General features: G+C 37.0%; 1 protein-coding gene across 1 annotated transcript in view; it reads left to right on the top strand.

Annotated features, from left to right (window-relative positions):
- Nucleotides 1-22,958, top strand: part of sf3b3 (splicing factor 3b, subunit 3) — a 35,005-nt gene extending 12,047 nt beyond the window's left edge. Inside the window, exons 6-27 of the mRNA XM_081372884.1 lie at nucleotides 266-407; nucleotides 1,162-1,274; nucleotides 1,561-1,698; nucleotides 2,292-2,395; nucleotides 3,818-3,983; nucleotides 4,324-4,419; nucleotides 4,618-4,690; nucleotides 9,240-9,391; nucleotides 9,577-9,732; nucleotides 9,825-9,980; nucleotides 10,105-10,248; nucleotides 11,184-11,306; nucleotides 11,393-11,547; nucleotides 12,079-12,253; nucleotides 14,733-14,938; nucleotides 15,087-15,243; nucleotides 15,562-15,687; nucleotides 18,843-19,055; nucleotides 19,318-19,416; nucleotides 21,007-21,150; nucleotides 21,465-21,569; nucleotides 22,147-22,958. Coding sequence (XP_081229010.1) covers nucleotides 266-407; nucleotides 1,162-1,274; nucleotides 1,561-1,698; nucleotides 2,292-2,395; nucleotides 3,818-3,983; nucleotides 4,324-4,419; nucleotides 4,618-4,690; nucleotides 9,240-9,391; nucleotides 9,577-9,732; nucleotides 9,825-9,980; nucleotides 10,105-10,248; nucleotides 11,184-11,306; nucleotides 11,393-11,547; nucleotides 12,079-12,253; nucleotides 14,733-14,938; nucleotides 15,087-15,243; nucleotides 15,562-15,687; nucleotides 18,843-19,055; nucleotides 19,318-19,416; nucleotides 21,007-21,150; nucleotides 21,465-21,569; nucleotides 22,147-22,287 — 3,084 coding nt within the window. The 3' untranslated portion in view covers nucleotides 22,288-22,958. The remainder of the gene's footprint in view (nucleotides 1-265; nucleotides 408-1,161; nucleotides 1,275-1,560; nucleotides 1,699-2,291; nucleotides 2,396-3,817; nucleotides 3,984-4,323; nucleotides 4,420-4,617; nucleotides 4,691-9,239; nucleotides 9,392-9,576; nucleotides 9,733-9,824; nucleotides 9,981-10,104; nucleotides 10,249-11,183; nucleotides 11,307-11,392; nucleotides 11,548-12,078; nucleotides 12,254-14,732; nucleotides 14,939-15,086; nucleotides 15,244-15,561; nucleotides 15,688-18,842; nucleotides 19,056-19,317; nucleotides 19,417-21,006; nucleotides 21,151-21,464; nucleotides 21,570-22,146) is intronic.
- The last annotated feature ends 484 nt before the right edge of the window (nucleotides 22,959-23,442 follow it).

Below are 23,442 nucleotides of genomic sequence, written 5' to 3'. Positions count from 1 at the left end.
CAACATTAATTTTGGTTAATCTAATATATCAGTATTCACAGTTTCTGTTAAACTTTTTTAAAAGCAGTCATAATCACTGCAGAAATATCTTATAATAGTCAATATGAGGGTCCTTCAAATATTGTGTTGGACAACAGGTCAAAAAGGTTGAGATGTATTTGCATGTAGCCAATGTTAATGCTACTTAAGTTGATCTTAATTTTTCATGGTTTTTCAAATATTAGTGATGTTTGTCTCTAACCCATAGTGGTAAATTGTTTTGCAGGAGGCAGATAATGATCCCACCGGAGAAGCTGCGGCTAACACACAGCAAACTCTGACCTTTTATGAGTTGGACTTGGGCCTCAACCATGTCGTGCGCAAGTACAGCGAGGCACTGGAAGAACATGGCAACTTCCTCATCACAGGTTCGGACCTTTCAGAATGTCAAGATAGATTTACTTGTTGGATAAGAATTCACAAAATGTGTTGCAATGCCTTTAACAGAACACTTATTTAACACTTGTTTCAAATGTGTTGCAATACCTTTATCTAACACTTGTTTCACCTGATTTTAAGTTGTTTGACTACATCAGGTGTTGTTTGACACCTGATTCACTATTGCATAATTGTTTTTGAAATAAACTACTTTTAGAAAAGATGTATGAAATTGATCAAAATTAACAGTTTATAATTTTACAAAAGATTTCTACTTCAAATAAATGCTATTCTTTTGAACTTTCTATTCATCAAAGAATCCTGGAAAACACATTTCCACAAAAATATTTGTTTTCAACCTTATCTGATAATACTAAAATATTTTGAGCACCAAATCAGCTTTTTTTTAGAATGATTTCTGAAAGATGGAAATTATTTGAAATTGTAATATTTCTTAAGATTAGTGTTTTTACTGTATTTTTGATCAGTTTGAGGCTTCTTTCACAAAATATTTTTAAAAAATTGTATAGACCCCAAGCTCTTGAACGATATTGTAGATTAAAATAGTTATGTTCTCCAGTGTGTCAGAAATGATGAATATCTTCATGTCTCTTCTCTGACTGTTTGGTGAAGAGATTGTTATGATATCTGATCTTCATGGACTCATGGGAAGTTTTGCTTTCAGAGGAGAAAAATCTAGCCTTGTTTCTGTGTTAATCTGACTATTTCCCCTGTCTGCTGTAGTTCCTGGAGGTTCAGATGGTCCCAGCGGTGTGCTCATTTGCTCTGAGAATTATATCACCTACAAAAACTTTGGTGACCAGCCAGACATCCGTTGCCCAATCCCACGCAGGAGGGTGAGTTTGTATTGTCTGCCCCTTTGCATCCCTCCGTTTGGGCACAATACACTAAACATCAACTTGAGGTGTCTAAATCGCAGCTTGACAGCTATTAGTATCGAAATGATGAGCTTTTCATGTCTCTTCTCTGACTGTTGAACTGGAGACTCATAAAGACCTCTGATCATAATATTCGTTTTGGACCTCATGGTTGTATAGTTCACAGTCATTGTGTTTGCAGAATAGATTAAACACATATGTGAGATGTGACCACAGCGCCTTTCTCTTTCTCTGCATCTTTTAGAATGACCTGGATGATCCTGAGAGAGGCATGATCTTTGTCTGCTCTGCCACCCACAAGACCAAATCCATGTTTTTCTTTCTAGCCCAGACAGAACAGGGTGACATCTTTAAGGTTACACTGGAAACTGACGAAGAGATGGTGAGCACACAAAGCTAATGACCCTGACTGACATCTGTTTCTTTACTTCATGGACATAGAGGTTTTTCAAGCAAGTGAAAATGTAATTGCTCTCAAATACTTGTGTTCCGTTCAAAACGGAAAGTCAGAATTTCTAACTTCCTACTTTGAAAAGTGCAATAAAATGCCACTTAAAGGTGGACTTGGAAACTTTCAACCCAGGCTTTGAAGAAATTTGAGTATTTGACATCACCTGAACACACAGTTGATGCTAAACATTTACTTTAAGCAAATATTATTCAGTGAACAGTCAGTGTTCCTACATTATACAATCATAAAACCCTTTAAACCAATGTTTGTGTTGCAGAGAACGTTGTGTAAACCACAGTAAAAAAAAAAAAAAACTCTGCATAAAATTGCACACCTGCAATACAAATCTTATATCTGACTGAATGAAACTCGCAAGTAATTGGAGTAAAGTGAATTCTGTAATCTAACATTGAGTTTCCACTGAACTTGAGAGAGATCTGGTCTGAGAATACACACACGAGAGGTTGAAATGCTGGAAAGTGATATGCTATGTATTTGGATTACATAGTCTGTTCATATTTTAGGTGACAGAGATCAGGATGAAGTATTTTGATACCATTCCAGTGGCCACAGCCATGTGTGTTTTGAAGACTGGCTTCTTGTTTGTTTCTTCAGAGTTTGGAAACCAGTAAGTCACTTTTACATCTTGCACATTTTATCACTAACCTAACAATAACTAGGATTGCACGATTAAACAATCAAAATCAAACCGAAGTTGCGATTATGAAATCACAAAGGCTGCCATTTTTAAATAAATATATGCACAGCGTGATCAGTAAATGTTACTCTATCTCTGAAAGTACTGCGAGATGGAGTCGCTTATATCATTTGAAAAAGCAACGTGTCAAACAGCGTGAGTGATTCAGTCTCTCTCTCTCAGCTTGAGTAAAATGGTCACACTTCTGGTTTTGGCGAGTATCCTGGTAAACGCAGTCAGTTATGTCTTAAACATAAGCTGTTGATGTGTAACAATGTAATAGCTTTTAGCTTTTAAAGTGAGAGCAGCAGTGTCTGTCATTAATGTTGATAAAGGAGTCAAGTTTAATAGCCTATGCATTTAATTAATACCGGACTAAAAACTGTTATTTTATATTTGATTACTTTATTCAGTTTCTGTAGTATTTCTGAATACTAGTGTTAGACCTACCCAAAAACCTTCTCTTTTATTTCATTTTTCTCTTTATTCTATTGTATTTATTTGTGCTACTTTTTTTACTTAATTCAAAGATTGAAATCAAGCTTCCTTGTGTTGTGTAAACTATTGAGCAAAAAATACTCCATTGTAAAAACAAATACAATGAGTGAGCCAACATTTAGGTGAGATGAATGTGATTAAAAAAATATTATGGACCCCAAGCTTTTGAACGTTATTGTAGATTAAAATAGTTATGTTCTCCAGTGTGTCAGAAATGATGAATATCTTCATGTCTCTTCTCTGACTGTTTGGTGATGAGATTGTTTTGATATCTGATCTGTGCACTAGATCTTAAAGTGACAGCAACCATGTCTGTCATTAATGTTGATAAAACAACAAAGCCAGCGTGTTTTGGAGAGAAACATTTTTCATAATGTTTTTTTCTTTTCTTTTCTTTTTTTTTCACTTTTCAATTCTTTTACTTCAATGAAAGGTTAGATATTTGCAAATTATTTTGAATAAAATATCAAAAAGATAAGCAGATTATTTTTTTTACAAACTTTTTTTGATCATATTTACCAGGGGTGCCATTAATTCTGACCACAACTGTATATGCGTGTATATATTTAATTTTCTTTCTTTTTTTCCTCCCAAATCGTGCAGCCCTAATAATTACTGAATACTTCTGATTTGGTGATATTTTCACCAAGTTTCAGTGCAAAACTAGCTTATAGACGCTGGTAACAAAAGGGTGGAATGTGTGGGAGCAGTAGTTTTTAGTAACCTGAAACCATGTGATTTAAATATAGCCATACTTCATTTTCTGTTTAATCTGAAGCTTTTCAATAATCTGCGCTGTTGGACAGATTGTGTTTTTTGGAAGTCTGAATCTAAAACTTTTATTTTTTTTGTTAGCTACCTGTATCAGATTGCCCACTTGGGTGATGATGACGAGGAACCTGAGTTTTCTTCTGCTATGCCTCTGGAGGAAGGAGACACATTCTTTTTCCAACCACGTCCCCTTAAGAACCTTGTGCTTGTGGACGAGCAAGAAAATCTTTCCCCCATCATGTCCTGCCAGGTGTGTGAAAGTGATCAATTTGAACTCTGATGTTCATCATACTCAAACCAGGAATTACTGATGGGAAGTGGGATTTTAAGTTGGCATGAGAACAGATGTTTGGGAATGAATGAGTTCTTGCATGACTGTGCAGTATTGAACTGTTTATTTTCTAGTTTCCAAATTGCAAAGTGTTTAGTCAGGCATCAGTATGGGTAATTGAGCATGTCAATGCTTCAGAATTCCCCCCCTTTTTACATCAGCTCTTGTCATGTAATGATGGAAACTGATGCCTCTGTAGGAAGTGTTGAACCCACAGACTTTATTTAATTTTTTTATTAATTAACTTCTTGTTCTGCAGATTGCTGATTTGGCTAATGAAGATACCCCACAGCTGTATGTGGCATGTGGCAGAGGACCCCGATCTACACTGAGAGTTCTGAGACATGGACTGGAGGTTTGTGATGCTAGGAGTCACAGTTCTCTGGCAGCGTTCACAGCATAGTTTTAAAATGGAAATTTGACACCCGATGCATCAGAAAACCTACGCAATGAATGCGGTTTTAACACATTACATTCTAGGGTTTTCCAGAGACTATTAATGTTTCAATGTGTTAAAATGCGTGTGGTTTTTTTTTTTTTTTTTTTTTTTCAGGTGTCAGAGATGGCTGTTTCTGAACTGCCTGGTAACCCCAATGCTGTGTGGACAGTCAGGAGACACGTAGAAGGTAAAAGATGAGCTCATGTAGAGTAGAGGTCGACTAATAGTGGATTTTACAGATACCGATATTTAGGTTTGACAGTATGTGCTGATAACAGATTAATCAACCTTGACCATTCATGTTCTTTCATAGTACATTAACTAAGGTTAACAAATAAAAATTAACTCAATTTAAAATGTATTAGTAAATGTTGAAATTAACAAACTAACAATGAACAATACTACAACATTGATTAACCTTAGTTAATGATAAAAATTTGATCTTATTGTAAAGTGTTAGCATTTCATATAAATCCAAAGAGTCTGCTATGCTTAAAGATGGCCATCTTTAATATCTGCAAATGCCAGAGCATTAAAATTGCATAAATGTATATTACACGTATAGTCTCTCACTCTTCTATATTAGAATACTTGATGATTACTTGATAAAAATAATATGTATTGCAGTGATAAAAAATAATAGAATCGAATGAGTTTCTGATTTGTTTCTGTCGGCTGCATGAACATATCAATGTTGAGAAAGCAATCACGTCACTAGCTTTAAATATGCAACTTCGCTGACTAATGAATACATAAAAGTGACTAGGTAGATATAAACAAATGCAAAAAGATGGTAACAATTGCGACATTAAACATTTGGCTCACGTGTGCGTGTGTTTTTGTCACATTGTTTTAACCGCTTGACGTACTAATGTTAGAGTCCTCACAGCCTGGTCTGCAAACATACTTCTGTTCCTTCTCTGCTAATGCAGCATTTAGTCAACAAATAAATTACTTTATAATGATATGGCAACATGGACTGTAGTACTGTTTCACTGTCGGTGTTTTAAATGCGCATATGAAGCGTCAGCGCTCTCCGTGCAGCTTGTGATCTCTGCTGTGTGCAGCCTTGCGATCTCTGCTGTGTGCAGCCTTGCATGTTACAATAAACAGTAGGGCTGGGTAAAAAATATTGATTTCTCGATTTTAATCGATTTTCATTTTTACGAAACGATATCGATTCTTAAATCCCAAGAATCCATTAGTCATTCTGTTTTCAGTTGATGAATGAATGGAACATTGTTGCGCGCATCCCATCCAATAAATCACAATAATCTTTGTGCTTTGTTATTATTGATATGAAACAAAGTCTCAGATTTCAAATTACGTCCATTTTCTTACGAAATTCAAAAACATAATTACCGTTTTGGCGCTGTGGCGTGAGATCGCTCTGGCGCAGCTCAGATCAAGAGAAGCAGCTGCGCGGAGCGCACATGACCTTCTCTTCCGCCTTTATAATACCAGTTACAGCACGAAATAAACATAAATGAGCATCTGAAAGTGTGTTAAAAGAGAGTACAACTTATCGAAGTCCGTATCATGTCACATGGAATCGCTCAATCAGTGTTTCAATCATGGAAAGACGTTAGTAAACAATTTCATGTAACGTCACATTTACCTCAGAAAAAACATATCCAGTGACCATAAACTCGTTAGTCAGCTAGAAAACTTAACTCTAGAGAGGAGCATTTTGTTAAATATATGCACCATATTACATATTCATTATAATTTTTTAATGTTCTTCAATATTTAATGCATGTTTGAATAAATCTGGAAAGTTTTTTTTTATGACAGCCACCATTTAAATGTTTATATAATTTCGTATAACTTTATTATAAAAATAAATAAGTGTATTTTAAGTGTTTGTATACAAATCAGTTAATTTTTACCTTCAATATTATAGTAGGCTAATGAAGCCAATAGGCTACTGACTCCTATAGTTTACAATAATAGTTAAGAGATTTGTTTTCCTTGAGAAAATTTGCAATGTATTGTACCTGATATCCAAAATAATCAATATTGAATCGAATCGAAATCGAATCGAATTGCAAGCTTGTGAATCGAAATCGAATCGAATTGTGAAATTTGTGTCAATACTCAGCCCTAATAAACAACAGGGGGTGCCAGTGACAGTTTGTTATTTTTCCTTTAGAGGCTGCTCTCGCTCTGTAATGCCAGCTGTCCTTTCTCAGCGCTCTCGTACTGTGTAATGACAGCGCACCATTCTCAGCCGCTCCTGCAACGGACGCAACCCGGAAAAACTATCTGTATGGATTTTTGCCGATAACGATAGTTCCACCAATCAACTATCGGTACCGATATATCAGCAAAACCGATGAATCGTTCAACCTCTAATGTAGAGTGTGTGTTTGCTCATGGACTATGCAAACTTGTTTGAAATGATTTTCTGCAAATGTTTCTCTGGAAAATAAAGGTGGTGATTTAGACACGTCACTCTTGAAGTCACTTGTAGGAATGCACTAAAATCCTTGAACATTTTCACTGTCTACAACAAGAAATGTAATTGTGGCATATTGGCTTCTCAGAGTCCTGCAGGACCACATAATGATTTCTGGATGGTAGACGTATTTTTGAGAAAATGAAAGCTCAGACGGGCGAATCTAGAATGTTGTCATAAGGGGAAAGGTTACCTCCCCTTTCTCTTCTTTGCCAGCAAAGAGAATTTGGCCCGCCCATGAGAAAATGAGCTGTGCGAGTGCGATATTGGTTTTTCCTCGAGAGACATCATGGCTTGCAATCGAGCGAAGCATGGCAGTTGCTCAGTATTTGGATGTACAAATTAATGAAGTGTTTTTTTTAGTTCCTTCATCCGAGCCTCTGAAGAACCAGTGTGTTATGTGAATTTCTGATGTGTAATTGTTCAAATTCAGACAGATAATCTTTCTCTCAAAGTCATTCAATACTGTTTATGCAATATGCATCAGTAAATCAAGCCAGTGACTAAACAATTGTTTCTCTTAGTAGGATGAAAATAATCTTATTTAAACTGTGATTAAAATATATACAGAAAGCGATCAAAGAACAATCCCTTTCCAATCGCCCAAGCTGTCAGTCACACAGCGCGAGTTTATTTGGACACTTGCCAAAACTCGTTATGAAATCAATAACGCTGTTACATTGCGCAACGAAGCTCTTACTGTACTTACCTCATGTTTGCATTGGTGAAATCATTAGTGAGAGTGCAGAAACTGCGTTGCAATGATAAGATCTTCATTCACGCGATCGACAGACTCATCTGCTGAATGCTCATCACTGCAACCTTTTATGTGTTGGGAATAGATCTGAATACTTAAAAAAAACTTCTCACAATTTGTTAATCCCGATAGCTGTAATAGTAAAAACGTATAGTAGCTGTAATAGTAAAAGTTTTCGAGAGAGTTCCACATGTAATGCTAGATATTTCATATACAAGCATGTCAGCCAATCACAGCAGTGGGCGTTTACACTGAAGTCTCACAGCAGACACGCCCCTTCAAACAGAGCGTTCAAATCAGAGGCTAAAATCAGGCTAGGAAATCTGCCTTTTATTTCTAAATTATAACAGCTTTTGATCTAAAAAACATACTAACATAATAAGGGCACCCTAGGAAACATTCTAAAATAAAATAATCCATGCAATGGGACCTTTAAGTTTCGCTGAGGGAGACAGGTTTAAGAACAGAAAACGCAGTGCTGTTAGAAACTTAGAACACTGTCTTTGTGTCTCTGAAACGTCTGTCAGTGCTGCGTTTTCGCACTCGAGCATAAATTGCTGGCAGCGCCCCTGCATGTGGATATTGTTTTTCTCAACATAAACGTGAAACAATATAAACACGATAGTCGTATGCTGACTCGAGTGTATGTGCACGTTCTGTTCGATATCTGCTTGAGCTTAAATGCTTTTGTTCTTTATATTTTTGTTTTCGCACATAGGCCTACTGTTTAATGTTTTCAACGAAAGAAAACTTAAACTTATATTGTAAGCTTGTTGTGTATATTGCCTAATCGTAAGCTTGTTCAGAAATGACAAAGACGTAAAAAACCTGAAACTTAAAAAATAACGTCTTTTTCGTTAAACGTAATTTAAATAAACGAATATTTGATTTTGTGAGCCCGAATATTCGAATGCAATATTTTTGACAAATGCCCATCCCTAATGCATAGACGATTACATTCTAGGTTCTCCCTTTAAGCATAAAGTCAATGAAAAGTTCTTACAAGTCAGAGCATGCTGCAAAATGAAGCCAGATTGTACTGAATCAACATACAAGGACATTTGCTTGGCATGCACAGTGCAAGTTGGGCCTTCAGGAACTGTCACTTGTCTGCCAGATATTTCTCTGAAATCATGTGATTTGCTATTAGATTTCTTTGGCTTGTGCATGCAGTCTGAGCTCTGCAAGCTTTATACTGTGGTCTGTGTACTTGAGTGTTTGAGGGAATCAGTTTCATTTTGACTCAATGCACTATTTTCTTACCCCTCAAGACTGTAATGTTTTCATTCTCAATAAGCCCTTATGCGTGTTGTTCATTTACCATTAAAAAAAGAGATGGTTCAAATAAAAATGAAAATTGTCATTTGCTCACACTTGAATGAATGACTTATGGGTTTGGAGTGACATGTTTTTTTTGTCATGTTGTAGTATTGGTTTGCATTTATGGTTGCAAATTAGCCCATATGTGGCAAAGTTTCCAACCAAAGAATTGTGTGAACATTGTGGGTTTCCTGTTCACAGATGAGTTTGATGCCTACATCATTGTGTCTTTCGTTAACGCCACCCTGGTGCTTTCTATTGGAGAGACTGTGGAAGAAGTGACAGACTCTGGCTTCTTGGGTACAACACCCACCCTGTCCTGCTCGTTACTTGGGGAAGATGCACTTGTGCAAGTGAGCGACATCTCCCTGACCTACATGAATGAACAATAATACCACTGAACCTTTTCTGTTTACTTGTTAAATTACACTCTGATATCTGTGTTTTTGCCGAACAAGTAGATATAAAACCATTATGCTTATAAAATGTTCAGTTATTTTCTCGTTTGAATGGGTTTTGTTTCATTTGCTGGGTAAAGGTCTATCCCGATGGGATCCGTCACATCCGTGCGGATAAGAGAGTGAATGAATGGAAGACTCCAGGGAAGAAGACAATCGTCCGATGTGCTGTCAATCAGAGGCAGGTGGTCATTGCATTGACTGGAGGAGAACTGGTCTACTTTGAGATGGACCCGGTATGTTGGTGGTCATTTTTTTGTCATGTGTTATCACCTGAATTTTCATCTTTTGTTTGATTGTCTTTCCATTATGGTTTCTCTCTTTACAGTCTGGGCAGCTTAATGAATACACCGAAAGGAAGGAGATGTCTGCAGATGTGGTGTGCATGAGTTTGGCAAATGTGCCACCTGGTGAACAGCGTTCTCGTTTCCTGGCTGTTGGATTGGTGGACAATACCGTTCGTATCATCTCCTTGGATCCATCTGTAAGCTACTATTTGCTCACCCATTGTCAGCTGATTTGGGCTTCAAACAAGGATTCCAGTCACTGTTCCCAGTGAGCACTGGCTGTACAAATCCTGTAATGTGTGTAATCTCTTTGTTTCACAGGACTGTCTGCAGCCATTGAGTATGCAGGCTCTTCCTGCCCAGCCAGAGTCTCTTTGTATTGTGGAGATGGGTGGAGTGGAAAAACAAGATGAACTAGGAGAAAAAGGCACCATTGGCTTCCTATACCTCAACATTGGCCTGCAGGTAAGGAACTCTCTTGCTTGCTCTGGGTTGGTAACATAAAGTTTTCAGGTCTATTCCCAGCTAGTGGCAAACAGGAAATTGATCACTTTTCCGTGCATTTGTGTATTTGAGCAAGGCATGCACCCTTTTGCTTCCCTATCTGTTTTTCTCAACAACAAACAAAATCCTCCTTATGATGCCAAATATAGTATGCAGTGCATAAACATACAGTAAATGCACATTCAGTAAATGCACATATTAGACTGATATATATTTATAAACCTTTTTTTTTTTTTTGCCAAACTGGTTTTTGAACTGTAAAGTTGTTTAAATCAGTTTTTACAGTAATTTTATAGTTTGGAATGTTACAGTAGAGATTGGCATTTCAAAAGAATGCAGCAACCTAAACGTAGTCCTATTCTAATACCAGAATTTTTCTGTAATGATTTCAGCTGCTGATTCCAAGAAATATTTAGAAAAGTTTCCCTTTCCCATTTTTTTTTCCTTCTCTCTGGCAGCATATGCAAAACTTCTCCAATCATTTAGTATGCTTAAACCCAGCCCCTTTCTTACAATTGACTGCAAGCTCTTATTCAGATCTGCTTGCATCCAATCAACAACTGATGGATAATGTAGCAGTACTACTTTTTCTATAGTCAGTCAGATGTGAATTGTAATATGAAAAAGATTTGTTACTTCGGTTTCATCTTGACTTTAATGGAAGGCACACTTGTGAGCACCCCTCGACAACCTAAAAATGCAAATGGGGCACTCTGTTCTTGTGCCTTTTCTTTGCTCACCATAAACATCACAAGATACTTCAAGTGTGCCATTTGGAACAACGCCTTTGAAAGGAAGCCAAAAGAACTGCAATGTGACTCCCTTTCCTGTTACTTGATCACATGACTTTCCTGGACAATCATTTTCTTCCTACGGTAATAACCTTTTTGTTTTAGAACGGAGTGTTACTGCGTACTGTTTTGGATCCAGTGACCGGGGACCTGTCTGATACTCGAACTCGGTATCTCGGCTCTCGTCCCGTCAAGCTTTTCAGAGTCCGGATGCAGGGCCAAGAAGCTGTGAGTCACATCTGCGTTTTATGTCTGTTGCAGTGTTGCACAGCTTTCCAATTTACTGACCATCATGTGACACTTTAACTGCGCAGGTTCTGGCCATGTCCAGTCGTTCCTGGCTGAGTTACTCATACCAGTCTCGTTTCCACCTGACCCCCCTGTCATATGAAACCTTAGAGTATGCATCAGGCTTCGCTTCTGAACAGTGTCCTGAGGGTATTGTTGCCATTTCCACCAACACACTGAGGTAAACACACATACTCCTACTGTGTATACAGTACATAAGAACTTTTTGAAACTTCACAAATTTTTGAGAACATTGTCAAGCATATTGTGGTTGGTTTCATTGATGTCAGTTCCAGTAGTTTTAATCCTTTAATGTGTGATATTTATAATTTACCAATTGATCTGACACTCAGATATAGCTTTAAAAGTAAATGTATGGAAATTAAGCAAATGCTGGTTCTATATTTTCTGTGAAATCAGTGAAAGTCAGTGAAACTGTTTGTATAGGAGGTCTGTACTAGTTGCCCATTTTATAGAGAGACCTCCTCTTTTATATCTACATGGTTTGTGATTTATCACTGACGCCTAGGTCAGCTGGCATTTTATCAGCACATGCCTGATTCTGCCAAATTTCAGCCAGGAAATGGGAGGTTTTGGCTTGCTGAATTTAAGCTTTAACTGATGTCTAAATGTGTGTTGTTTTTTAACTCTTCTTTAAAATTGATTGCATGGCTGTCTTACATTCTCATCCCTCGCTGTCTCCCTCCCTCAGAATTTTAGCTCTTGAGAAACTGGGTGCCGTCTTCAACCAGGTGGCATTCCCACTGCAGTATACACCTCGCAAGTTTGTCATCCACCCAGAAACAAACAACCTGATCCTGATTGAGACAGACCACAATGCCTACACTGAAGCCACCAAAGCCCAGCGCAAGCAGCAGATGGCTGAGGTCAGTGAACCTGGCCTTTACATGGCAACGTTTAAGGGATCGTTCACCCAAAAATCAAAATGATCATTTACTCGCCCTCAAGTTGTTTCAAACCTGTATAAATTTCTTTCTTCTGCTGAAAACAAAAATATATATTTTTAAGAATATGGGTAACCAAACAGTTGATGTGCCCCATTCACTTCTATGGTATGGGTAAAAATACTATTCAGGGATCAGATTTTTTGTATCATATGGATTTCCGCCCTGAAAAGTATGACCCACATGAATTGCGTAAATGCGAGAAAATTATGCAACGGTTTAAATGTAATTCTGTAAGATTATATATAATTTTTGTGCTGCGTGTTTCAGAGTACTGTTACAGCACTGTGTTTTCAGTTTCAATTCACAGTAACAGTACTGTTACAGTACTGTGTTTTCAGTTCACAGTGTTTTCAGTTTCAGTGTTTTCAGTTCACAGTAATACTCCGGACATCAAAACACACACATACTCCGCTTGCAGTGTGTAAGCGCTGCGTATTTTTTTCCGTACCCATGTTAACAGTTTAGAGCTTTCACACTGCACGAGGATGCGGTCCGGCGATCCGTTCCAGGTGCGGTATGTATACAGCAGTGCAGCGATCGTTTCCGAATCTATTTTTACTGTGCTGCAAACGCTGAATTAAAGTGACAGCGCATGTTTCATGGTCAAAATGAATACAGGTTGACCTGAAAATGTAGTAAATTCACCATAAATGCGTTTAATTAAATAAAATGTAGTAATCTCACCATCAATGTATTAATTAAATAGTATTTTTTTTTTCAGTCATCTTTTTACTTTAAGACCCCGGGGTAAAGCAAAGAAAACTACAATTGACCTCAACAAGGCAACATAATGAACAACACTCGTCTCATTCGTGGAGGTGGAAAAACAAGTTATTTGTGACATGCAAGATTTATTGTGTTAAAATTTAAATGCAAAAGAAAAGGCATGAGAGTCGGCTGTTTTTGTAAAATTTTAGTTTTAATTTAAAATGTTGCGATTTTAATATAAGTACATGGTTAAATATTTGACCACTTGCTTGTGCAACTTAATATAAGTGGAAGTAATGCATGGAATAATAGGCCTACGCTGTTTAAATAGTTCCGCATACGCACTGCACTGAAGTAAGTGTGAAACGGGCGTAACAGTACTGTGTTTTTGAGTCGCTTATAATTTGCATTTTGGAACGCAACATTTGTCATGAAGATCGTTTATAAATCTATTGTCAACAAAGGGAAGTGATAAGGTTTCAAAAAACCTTTGAAAACTAAGAAATTACCATAAATGTTAAGTATTGTTCTGTAACATAAGATAAAAATATAATAATAATGATAACTAACATTATTAATAACAATTCTATTAATACTTTTTTATTATAACGTATTATATTTTAACATGATTATATATTAGATTTATTTTTAATTTTACAGGACAATAGTATGTATTGCATTATATCTTTTGTTAACTCATACAGGTTAGGAATAACTTGAGGGTGAGTAAATGATGACAGAATTTTCTTTTTGGGTGAACTTTCCCTTTAAGAAACAATGCTTTTGTCTTCATCTCCTCTAAAAATGTTTTCCTTATCTCCATCTAGCTTTCCTTCTTTCTCTTCTGTCTGACTCGTACACTAATTTTCCCGGTCTAATCATTGTCTGAGACAGAATTTCATTGCTCTCTTGTCGGAAGTTGTCAGTCATGTCCATTTTGCGGCTACCTCATCATGGCGTAAGTTTGCAAGGGTAATTCCACGTTGACAATGTAAAAGTGACAAATACTGTAAAATGTGCAAGCCGTGGTTACTGTGGTGGTCTCTCAAAGATAAATCATTGATGCAGTCCTGCCGGTGTTTGAGTCTATCTCGTAAGAATAAACAGTCTGCAACTGTGGTGTAAAATGACTGCTTCTGAATGTATTGCTTAACATGAAGTTCTCTTGTTTATCTGCAAATTGTCTCAAAAAGATTCTTATATACACTTTGTGGACAGCCCTTTATAATTAAGGGGTTTGGTTTGGCCCTTTAAATCCAGTGAAGATGAATCTTAATGCTAGTACATAGAATGAAATTCTAGAAAATGTTGTGCTTCCAACATTGTGGTAACAGTTCATGGAGGGCAGTAGTCTATTTCAGCATGACAATGGCCCTGTGTACAAAATGATTTAGTGGTTCTGGTGTGGTGGAACTTAACTGGCCTTCACAAGCCCAGACCCGAACCCCACATAACTCCTTTGAGCTGAATTCAAACTTGGTGACCTACACCAGAGCCTGAGCTCACTGATGTTCGTGTCTGAATTGTAGCAAATGCCCACAGCCATTTCCCAACTCAGTGATACTCCTGTTAGTGGCTAATTAATTCATGTCAATTGTTTAAAAATTAGGTGCTAAACAAGCACTTGATGGTTTACACTTATTTTTAGCCATATATTGCATCGTATAAATAATTTTTTTCTGCTCTACAGGAAATGGTGGAGGCAGCAGGGGAAGATGAAAGAGAGCTGGCTGCAGAAATGGCAGCAGCTTTCTTGAATGAAAACCTGCCAGAAGCCATCTTTGGGGCGCCTAAAGCAGGTTCTGGGCAATGGGCTTCTCTAGTGCGCATGATCAACCCCATTCAGGGCAATACACTGGACCTGGTGCAGCTGGAGCAGAACGAGGCAGCTTTCAGGTGAGGAAGCTGAATTATGGATTAAAGGGGACATATCGGACAAACGGTATAACGTGTACTTGCAAAATTCCCTTGCCATTAAGCTGGTCTCTTCCATGTCCCACCTATTTCTCTGATCTTAGTTCCTCTTTACATGTGTCTCTTGCAGTGTGGCCGTATGTCGCTTTTCCGGTGGAGGCGATGACTGGTATGTGTTAGTGGGCGTTGCCAGAGATATGATACTAAATCCGCGCTCCGTTGGTGGAGGATATATTTATACCTATCGGCTAGCTGGAGGTGGGGACAAGCTGGAGTTTTTGCACAAGGTGAGTGGAAAAGGAAATGACTTGGCATGAAACTACTGATTGGTCTCATGTGTTAGCTGGGGGCTCAGGAATGTGGAATTCCCCCGCAAATCATTAAAAGAAATCCATTTAAGCTTAGCAAATCACAAAATTTTACTTTATGGTGTAGGTGTTTAGTCCACGACCCAAAAATGCCATGTTTTGAATGTTTATGGTCCAGTTAAATCTTTAATGATGCTTTGATCAAGCTGCGTATCAAAACCATATGTTAAAAGGTACATTTCTGATCAACTTCCTCTAAAACAAGATTTGAACTAAGACATGGGTTCTGATTGACAGACACCCGTGGAGGACGTGCCCCTGGCTATTGCTCCCTTTCAGGGACGAGTGTTGGTTGGAGTAGGCAAACTCTTGCGCATCTATGACTTGGGAAAGAAGAAACTTCTCCGCAAGTGTGAAAACAAGGTGAGGAGTCACAGAATCACTTTTGTTTTCTGAGGAAGTGATTTTTATTTTTATTTTTTTCTCCCCTAAAGCATTGAATAATATGATAGTCATGTAAATGACGCACTACTCTTGTACTTGCTGTTGATGCATAACCACATGAAAAACATTAAAACAGAAGTTTAGACCACAAAGTTTGACAGTTGTTATAGTGTAGAGTACTTCACTGCAATGTTCAAGTTAAACCAGCTTGCTTTCAAGTTTTTCTCTCGCACAGGCATACAGTCTGAGAAAACCAAATACAACTAAGTGGAGAATACAATCTTTATTTGAATCTAGGGCTGTCACGATTCCTCAATTAAGTTACAGTACTCCATTTAAAAAAAGAATCCTTGATTGCAATTTATCTGTGTCGAATAACCGGCAAAATACTGGAAGTGGTGCATTCCACGGACAGGAATCCATGAACCACATTATTAGACCGTGTTCTAAGGCTGCACAATGTATTTCTAACCATTTAAAATCCATACTACAGCATAGTGCTATTGTGAATTCACAAAGGCTGCGATTCAATTAAATAGATGTATACCCTGCAGGTTTCTCAGAGCGGCTCAATTCACACTAAATGCTGCTCCACATGAACTGTTATCATTTACTTGTGTGGAGCACGTCTCAAACTCTGCATATGCTGCGAGTTTGGGTTGCTTATAACGTTCATCTGGGAACGCAATGTTGGCCATTTGATCAGATTTGTAAGGTAAATAATTTATAAACCTACATCAATATGTTTCTAAATAAGTGAACTTGTTAATTTCTAAATAAAAGTTTTAAGCCTTGCTCTGAGTTTGCATGTTTTGATGTCCACCTATTCTTGTTCAAGAAATGACACTGGCTGTAGCATTTCTATCGTAAATTAGATTCGATATCAATAAACAAGGATTTGATCTGTTAAGCGTAACAATACCAGGCGGTTGGCACCCTCTGCAGGCATTTATTTGGGGTGTAACGATACATTGTTATATTGAGAGAACACGACATAAAATTGCAATATTTATCTTTGATGTAAACAATGATTCGCATTATAGAGTTAGTTTTATCCAAGGCTCAGTTTTACTATATAAGATGTATAATTCACCCAAAGATGTAAATTCGTCATTGTTTACCCACCTACATGTCGTTTTAAACCTATACAGGGTTTCCGCGGAGTCATAAAGTCATAAAACGTCTTAAATTTAATAATAAGAATTTAAGGCCATAAAAAGTCATAAAAATGTCCGGATTTTCCATACAAGGTCATAAATTTCATTTAGCCACGTCTTAAATTGATATGCTCGTTCATTCGTTGGTTCTACCATTGCCTTTTCCCCCTGAAAATGCGCTGGCAGCATAATGTTAAATGCGCCAAAAGCGGAACGCTCATTTGAAACGCGCGCCACACGGACCATTTACCCGCTCGGCTCCAAGTCCAAACGGCAGCGCAGCGCGAGCTCAGTAGAACTGGCGCGTTTACTCCGATCGGTCTCGGTCACAAGATCCAGTGAGAAGTGCCTGAATTCAGTGAACACACTGTCTCAGTGATTTAAACCAGTTTAAAGGCAGATGAAGCAGCGCTGACAAACAGGAGAAACACTGTGCGCAACGATACAGTTAGAAGGCTTTTCAGTCTACAATCTCCCATCATTTATCATGGATTTACTGTAACATTAGCCTAGTTATATTAACTGCACCATGTGGGATATACATATTGAATTTTATTATATTATTAGTGCTGATAATGTATTAAAGGACTAATGGAAAATGGAATATTTACAGTATTTAATAATGTATTTAGGCTACTGTTTTGCATACATTTCCTGAAGATGCGTGCCATCAAAGTTAGGCAACACGAACCTGTTTCAAGACTTGACCCCTATTAGCACATGCAGAAACTAAGTAATTATTTTTCCAATAAAGATATTTATTTTGTTAAGGACAAATGACAAATGTCCTACCTCAGATTTGTGAAATGTTCACCTGTTTTAGCAAGTGTTTGTCATTATATTTTCTGACAATAAAGAGAAAAGTTAGTTTAAAACCACAATTAACGCTCTGGTTTCTACAACTTTCACTTAGAAGCAACAGTCTGCCTTTAAACTTGAAAGAAATAAAGATTTGACATTTATCGTGATAATTATCGATATTGACTAATATAAAACAATTATTGTGATAATTGCCTTTGGCCATATTGCCCAGCCCTAACTGAAATCTCCCGGTCTATCACAATTGGAAAGTGTACAATTAACGAGCCATGGCTCAAAGATGGTGTGTTTAGTAGTTGGCTCAAGCCCGTTGCAAATAATCAGTATCAAGCGTATTGTACACTGGGTAAGAAGGCGTTGGAGCTGTCTTTAGGCATTTAAATAATACATCTTGTTACTTTCAATGAAAGTCAATAAAAAAAAAAAAACTTTTGAAAGGAATTTTAATGAATTTTTCGTAATTCGTGTAGGTCATAAATTTCAATCATAATGGTCATAAAAAGGTCTTAAAAAGTCTTAAATTTGACTGACCAATCCCAGCAGAAACCCTGCTATAAGATTTCCATTTGACTTCTAAACACAAAAGATATTTATGAAACCTTAGAGATTTCTGTCCCTCCATTTAAAGTCCATTCCTCAAACTTAAAAGATCGAAAAAAAGTCAGAAAGGTATCGTAAAAATATTCGAGAGGTCAAATCCAAGTCTTCTGAATAGACCCAATATTTTGGCTTAAAATATCACGATAGTACCATATTGTGAGTTCAGTGAGCAATTTGTATTGAATCATGACATGAATGTATTGTTACATCCCCTATTTATTATAATACATAATGTACATAAGTTGATTGTTTATATTATGTATTTGACCAGTGTTGTTCTATAAAACCATATGATATCTTGCTTTTGATACTTTATTTTAACCAAATATTATTGCCTCATTGTTAGTATTAATGTATTTTAAGTCGTTTTAAATACTATTGTTTGCTTTGGATATTTTTTTGTGACCTATTTCTTAATCATCAAAATAATCGACTGATTACTCTATTACCAAAGTAATTGTAAGTGACAACCCTATTAGAAACATATTTGTATGTCTTTGACAATGTTTTTTTTTTTTAGTGGTACAACCTACTTAACTCCTTTTCTTAATCTTGCAGCATGTTCCTAACTTGGTGACGGGCATCCACACTATTGGGCAGCGTGTGATTGTGTCTGATGTTCAGGAGAGTCTATTCTGGGTGCGCTACAGACGCAACGAGAACCAGCTCATCATCTTTGCTGACGATACATATCCTCGCTGGGTCACAACCGCCTGCCTGCTCGATTATGACACCATGGCTGCCGCGGATAAGTTTGGAAATATCTGTGTTGTGAGTATTGTCACCTGTTTGCTTTTGAGAACTTTTGAGATCAGTATCACAGATTTATCAGATACTGTTTGCCAAGTCGATGTAAACAAGATGAGCTTTTTAACATCTAATATATTGACGTGTTGTGCATTTTCTCCCTCCGTTACAACTGCTAATAAAATTACATGTAAATTAAGGAAAAAAGATGAATTGAGGTGTCATCATCTGTATATATTTGCAACAGAACTAAACTGCATACTAATTCCATACAAAAACAATTCAGGTTCGCCTGCCCCCCAATACCAGCGATGATGTTGATGAGGACCCCACAGGGAACAAGGCATTGTGGGACAGAGGCTTGCTTAATGGAGCATCACAAAAGGTAGAAGTTTCTGCTACCCTCATACCTCCCGTCCCACTGATCCCGGAAATTGCTCGCAAGACCTTTGGCACTGAGCTGTCCTAACTGCTTGTTTCTCATTGTTTTTGTCTGTCTGGTTGGATTTGTGGTTGCGGTTCTCCTTGCGCGCACACATAGACCTGCACCCCAAAACATTTGGCTGGAGTCCATGCCCTGCTCTTGCTCTGAAACCTCAGCAGCAAATTTTGTCCTCTCGCCAGATATCATTATGTGCAGATTAGTAGCATGGAAATGTTTAGTTGGACACAAGGGAAAGTCCCTATTTGCACACCAATGACTTGCGTCTAGCTTTGACGGACATACCTAAAGCATGTGTAATTAGGACTGAGTTGGACTGGGTGGGTTGGTGTAAACATAATTGTGGAATTTGACTAGGGATGCACAATATATCATGACCATATCAGTTATCAGCCGATAGTAGTATTTATTTATTTTTTCTGTGATTTTAATTGTAATTTGCTGGAAATCTAGTGCTAATTAGAATGGATACTGATTATTGATAATGGTTGATGGATAAAGGGATAGGACTCTTAAAAGGTTAAATCTTAAAGAACACTTTCTGTTTATCAGCATATCTTAAAGTTCTGTTTTGGTGTTATGATAGGAAAGCTGTCTGCGTTTATAATCTGAGTCAAGTTCATTACTTTGAAAAGTTTACACACCAGATTTACAACAAGTAACCAGTAACGGTGATTCATACATAATACTCTGTTTATTTAATTCTGTCTCAGACCACACACACTCTTGTCTAATACTCCAACATCTTTGTCATAGCTGTCTTGTTCTTTGATTAGCAGTGGTTATCCATTTGTCCATCTGTGTGTGTGTGTGTATATATATATATATATATATATATATATATATATATATATATATATATATATATATATATATATATATATATATATATATATATATACACACACACACAGACGTCAACATATGAAAACTCATGTATAACTTTGATGAAAGGTTTCGATCCACTTCAAATGTTGACTACTGTGTGTATGTATGTGTATGGCATACATATATGTGTAACTTTATGTGTACTTTCCAAACAGTAGAGCGTTGGCGCTTGCACTGCCAAGGTCATGGGTTCGATTCCCAGGGAAAGCAAGAACTGATAAGAATGTTAATGTGTACCTTGAAATGCAATGTAAGTCGCTTTGGATAAAAGCGTCGGCCAAATGTATAAATGTAAATATATCCGCCCATTAGGTCTTAATATAATAAACCTGCTGCAATTAATGTTAATTAAACAATGAAAGATGAGAGGGAATCACCCACTGCTCTTGACTGAATAACTTGTAGATTTAATAATCAATTTATTTAGAATTGCGTGCCAGAATCCATTGTCACTTAAGCATATTTTGATGAACTGTGATAGATTGAACTCTTTATTTTTCAGTTAACTCTTATGAAAAGATTTTAAATCAGATCTAGTTTTAGAATTTTTATCTAAGATGTGAATTGCTTGCCTGTGACACCAAATATGCTTCTGAAGACCCAATTTAATCCATACTTGTCATTTTTCTTCCCTGTTGATCACAGGCTGAGGTGATTATTAACTATCACATAGGAGAGACTTTGCTGTCCCTCCAGAAAACCACCCTCATCCCTGGAGGATCAGAGTCCCTGGTGTACACCACGCTATCGGGAGGCATTGGCATCCTGGTGCCGTTCACTTCTCATGAGGTACAGTTCCTTAAAGTGTTAACTACTAATTGCGTGAGGAGTGCTAATGTGCAATGGTCTTTCATAATTGCATGAGGACCGCTAATGTGCAATGGTCTTTCATAAGTGTAAAACCACTGAAGCAGAAGAGGTGAAGGCCTCTGATCAGGACACTTGCATTCAGGCCATCAAAGTAGACTTTGACTTGTATGGTGCAACTATAGTTATAAAACTCATTAAATAAATGATTGAATATAGGTTGGCCATATTATAATTTTAGAATTGAATGAGGTTTTTATTTGTGAAAATTAACTGCATGTCTCATCTGTCTTTAGGATCATGACTTCTTCCAGCACTTGGAGATGCACATGCGCTCTGAGTTTCCCCCTCTGTGTGGTCGTGATCACCTCAGCTTCCGCTCATATTATTTCCCAGTGAAGGTAAGGACCAACACGCAGTTAATACATTACACAGCTTTAGTATTAACCAGGGATGGCTCAATACCCCTTTTTATATCCGATACAGATACCGATACTGCGACTTTTAGATTTCTTCCGGGAACGTGCACGTCACAAAATTCCTTATTTCAATAAATCTGAAATCCAACTATTTTATCAAATGTAAAAAATAAAATAAAAAACTCAAATAAAGCCACTGAATGCCTTTTAAAAGACCCGGAATATAGTGCATAAAAGTTTTTGTGTGCATATAATAATAATAATAATAATAATATTATTATTTTTTATTTTATTTTTCTCCTTTGAGCTTAATAGTAACAACCTACTGACAGTATGAGGTTTGGATTAGTCCTGTCGGACCAATATTTTTGGACCAATATCGGATCGGTGAAGCCCTAGTATTAACCAGATTTTTAGTTAGTTCTTAACTATCCACTTATACTTATATGCTGTATCTTAAAAGAGATGGTAACCAATATACCATTATTTTGCAAAGACTCAGACTATTTAAGTCCCTTATTGGTCATTTTTCTCATTGACTTTGCTTTTATGCTTCTAGAATGTGATCGATGGAGACCTGTGTGAGCAATTTAACTCCATGGACCCCCATAAGCAGAAGAGTGTCTCTGAGGAGTTGGACCGCACCCCTCCGGAGGTGTCGAAGAAACTGGAAGACATCAGAACACGCTATGCCTTCTAGTGTCTTTACATCTGGCAGGAGCACCATGAGAAAATCAATTGTTTTTCTGGGCTTCCCATGGCTGTGGTCTCAACTTTCCTACCACAAGTATAGTAACATTTTGGTGTCAGCTGAAGGAAGTTCCCCCTTTAACTGGAGCCAGCTGGAAGCCATCACAGTCCCAGTGGTCAATGACCTTGTCCTGCATGAAATGACTGTTGGTACTGTGCTCAGTACAAAGCATCTCAGTTTTTAGATCTTACTTGAGTGGCTGCATAGAAAAAATATTTTTTGAAGAATGTTTTCGTGCATAAGACTACATCAATGTGGCTTTTATATGTATAGACTTGAAAAATGTCTATTACTAATTTTGTAGCTACCTTTTGTAGCTAAATCCACGTTTAATTGTGTGAATCAGTCTGCATAAAACATTCACATCTTGAGTATTTAAATTGTGTATCTTTTGAAGGTAAAAAATCTGGTCCTACTCTTGTAAAAACAGTGAAATTGTAAAATAGCTTTAGTTTTTGTCTCTGTGGAAGCAGCAAATCTGTTGTGGGTTTTAACAGGTTTTTTTTTGTGTTTTTTTTTATGGAAGAGCCATAATCATCCAAACCAGCAAAAAGAAATAGTGCTGTTTGTCATGAAGTGTGAAAGAATTTGTAAATAAACTCTTTTTTTTTTTTACTTTCTCATGTGTTTCCGTGTCACAAGACTTGTCGTTAACTGAGCCCACAAGCAAAGCAGGTTTTCACTGTTTTCCTAAGCGTTTTTTTTTTTTTTTTTTTTTTTTTTTTTTCTTCTCATTTAGTAAAGCTTATACATCTGTTCTCATGACAGTGAGTCATTTTGTGTTTGCCTTTGTCTTAGTCACTTAGTGAGTCAGGCTTCATTTTATTAAATTCACCAAATAATATATTATTATTAAGCAGTCATTTAAATCTTATGGATACATTTTTCATAGATTACTCTGATTGCACTTGACCTGACACCATACTTAAATTTGTTGGTTTAAAAAAATGTTATGGCATATTACTGACCAATACAATACAATACAAATATTGACTGACCAACACTGGCAGTGTGTGATGTATGTCACACCATTCTCTTGAGAACACAAGTTGACTACTGCTATAAATGAAATTTACAGCTGATTTTAACTACAACCAAATATGT

The sequence above is a fragment of the Scardinius erythrophthalmus genome, assembly GCF_964197995.2.
Source record: "Scardinius erythrophthalmus genome assembly, chromosome: 8".
Classification (NCBI taxonomy): domain Eukaryota; kingdom Metazoa; phylum Chordata; class Actinopteri; order Cypriniformes; family Leuciscidae; genus Scardinius; species Scardinius erythrophthalmus.
Note: the sequence above shows the minus strand (reverse complement) of the source record. Positions and strands in the feature narration are given on the sequence as shown.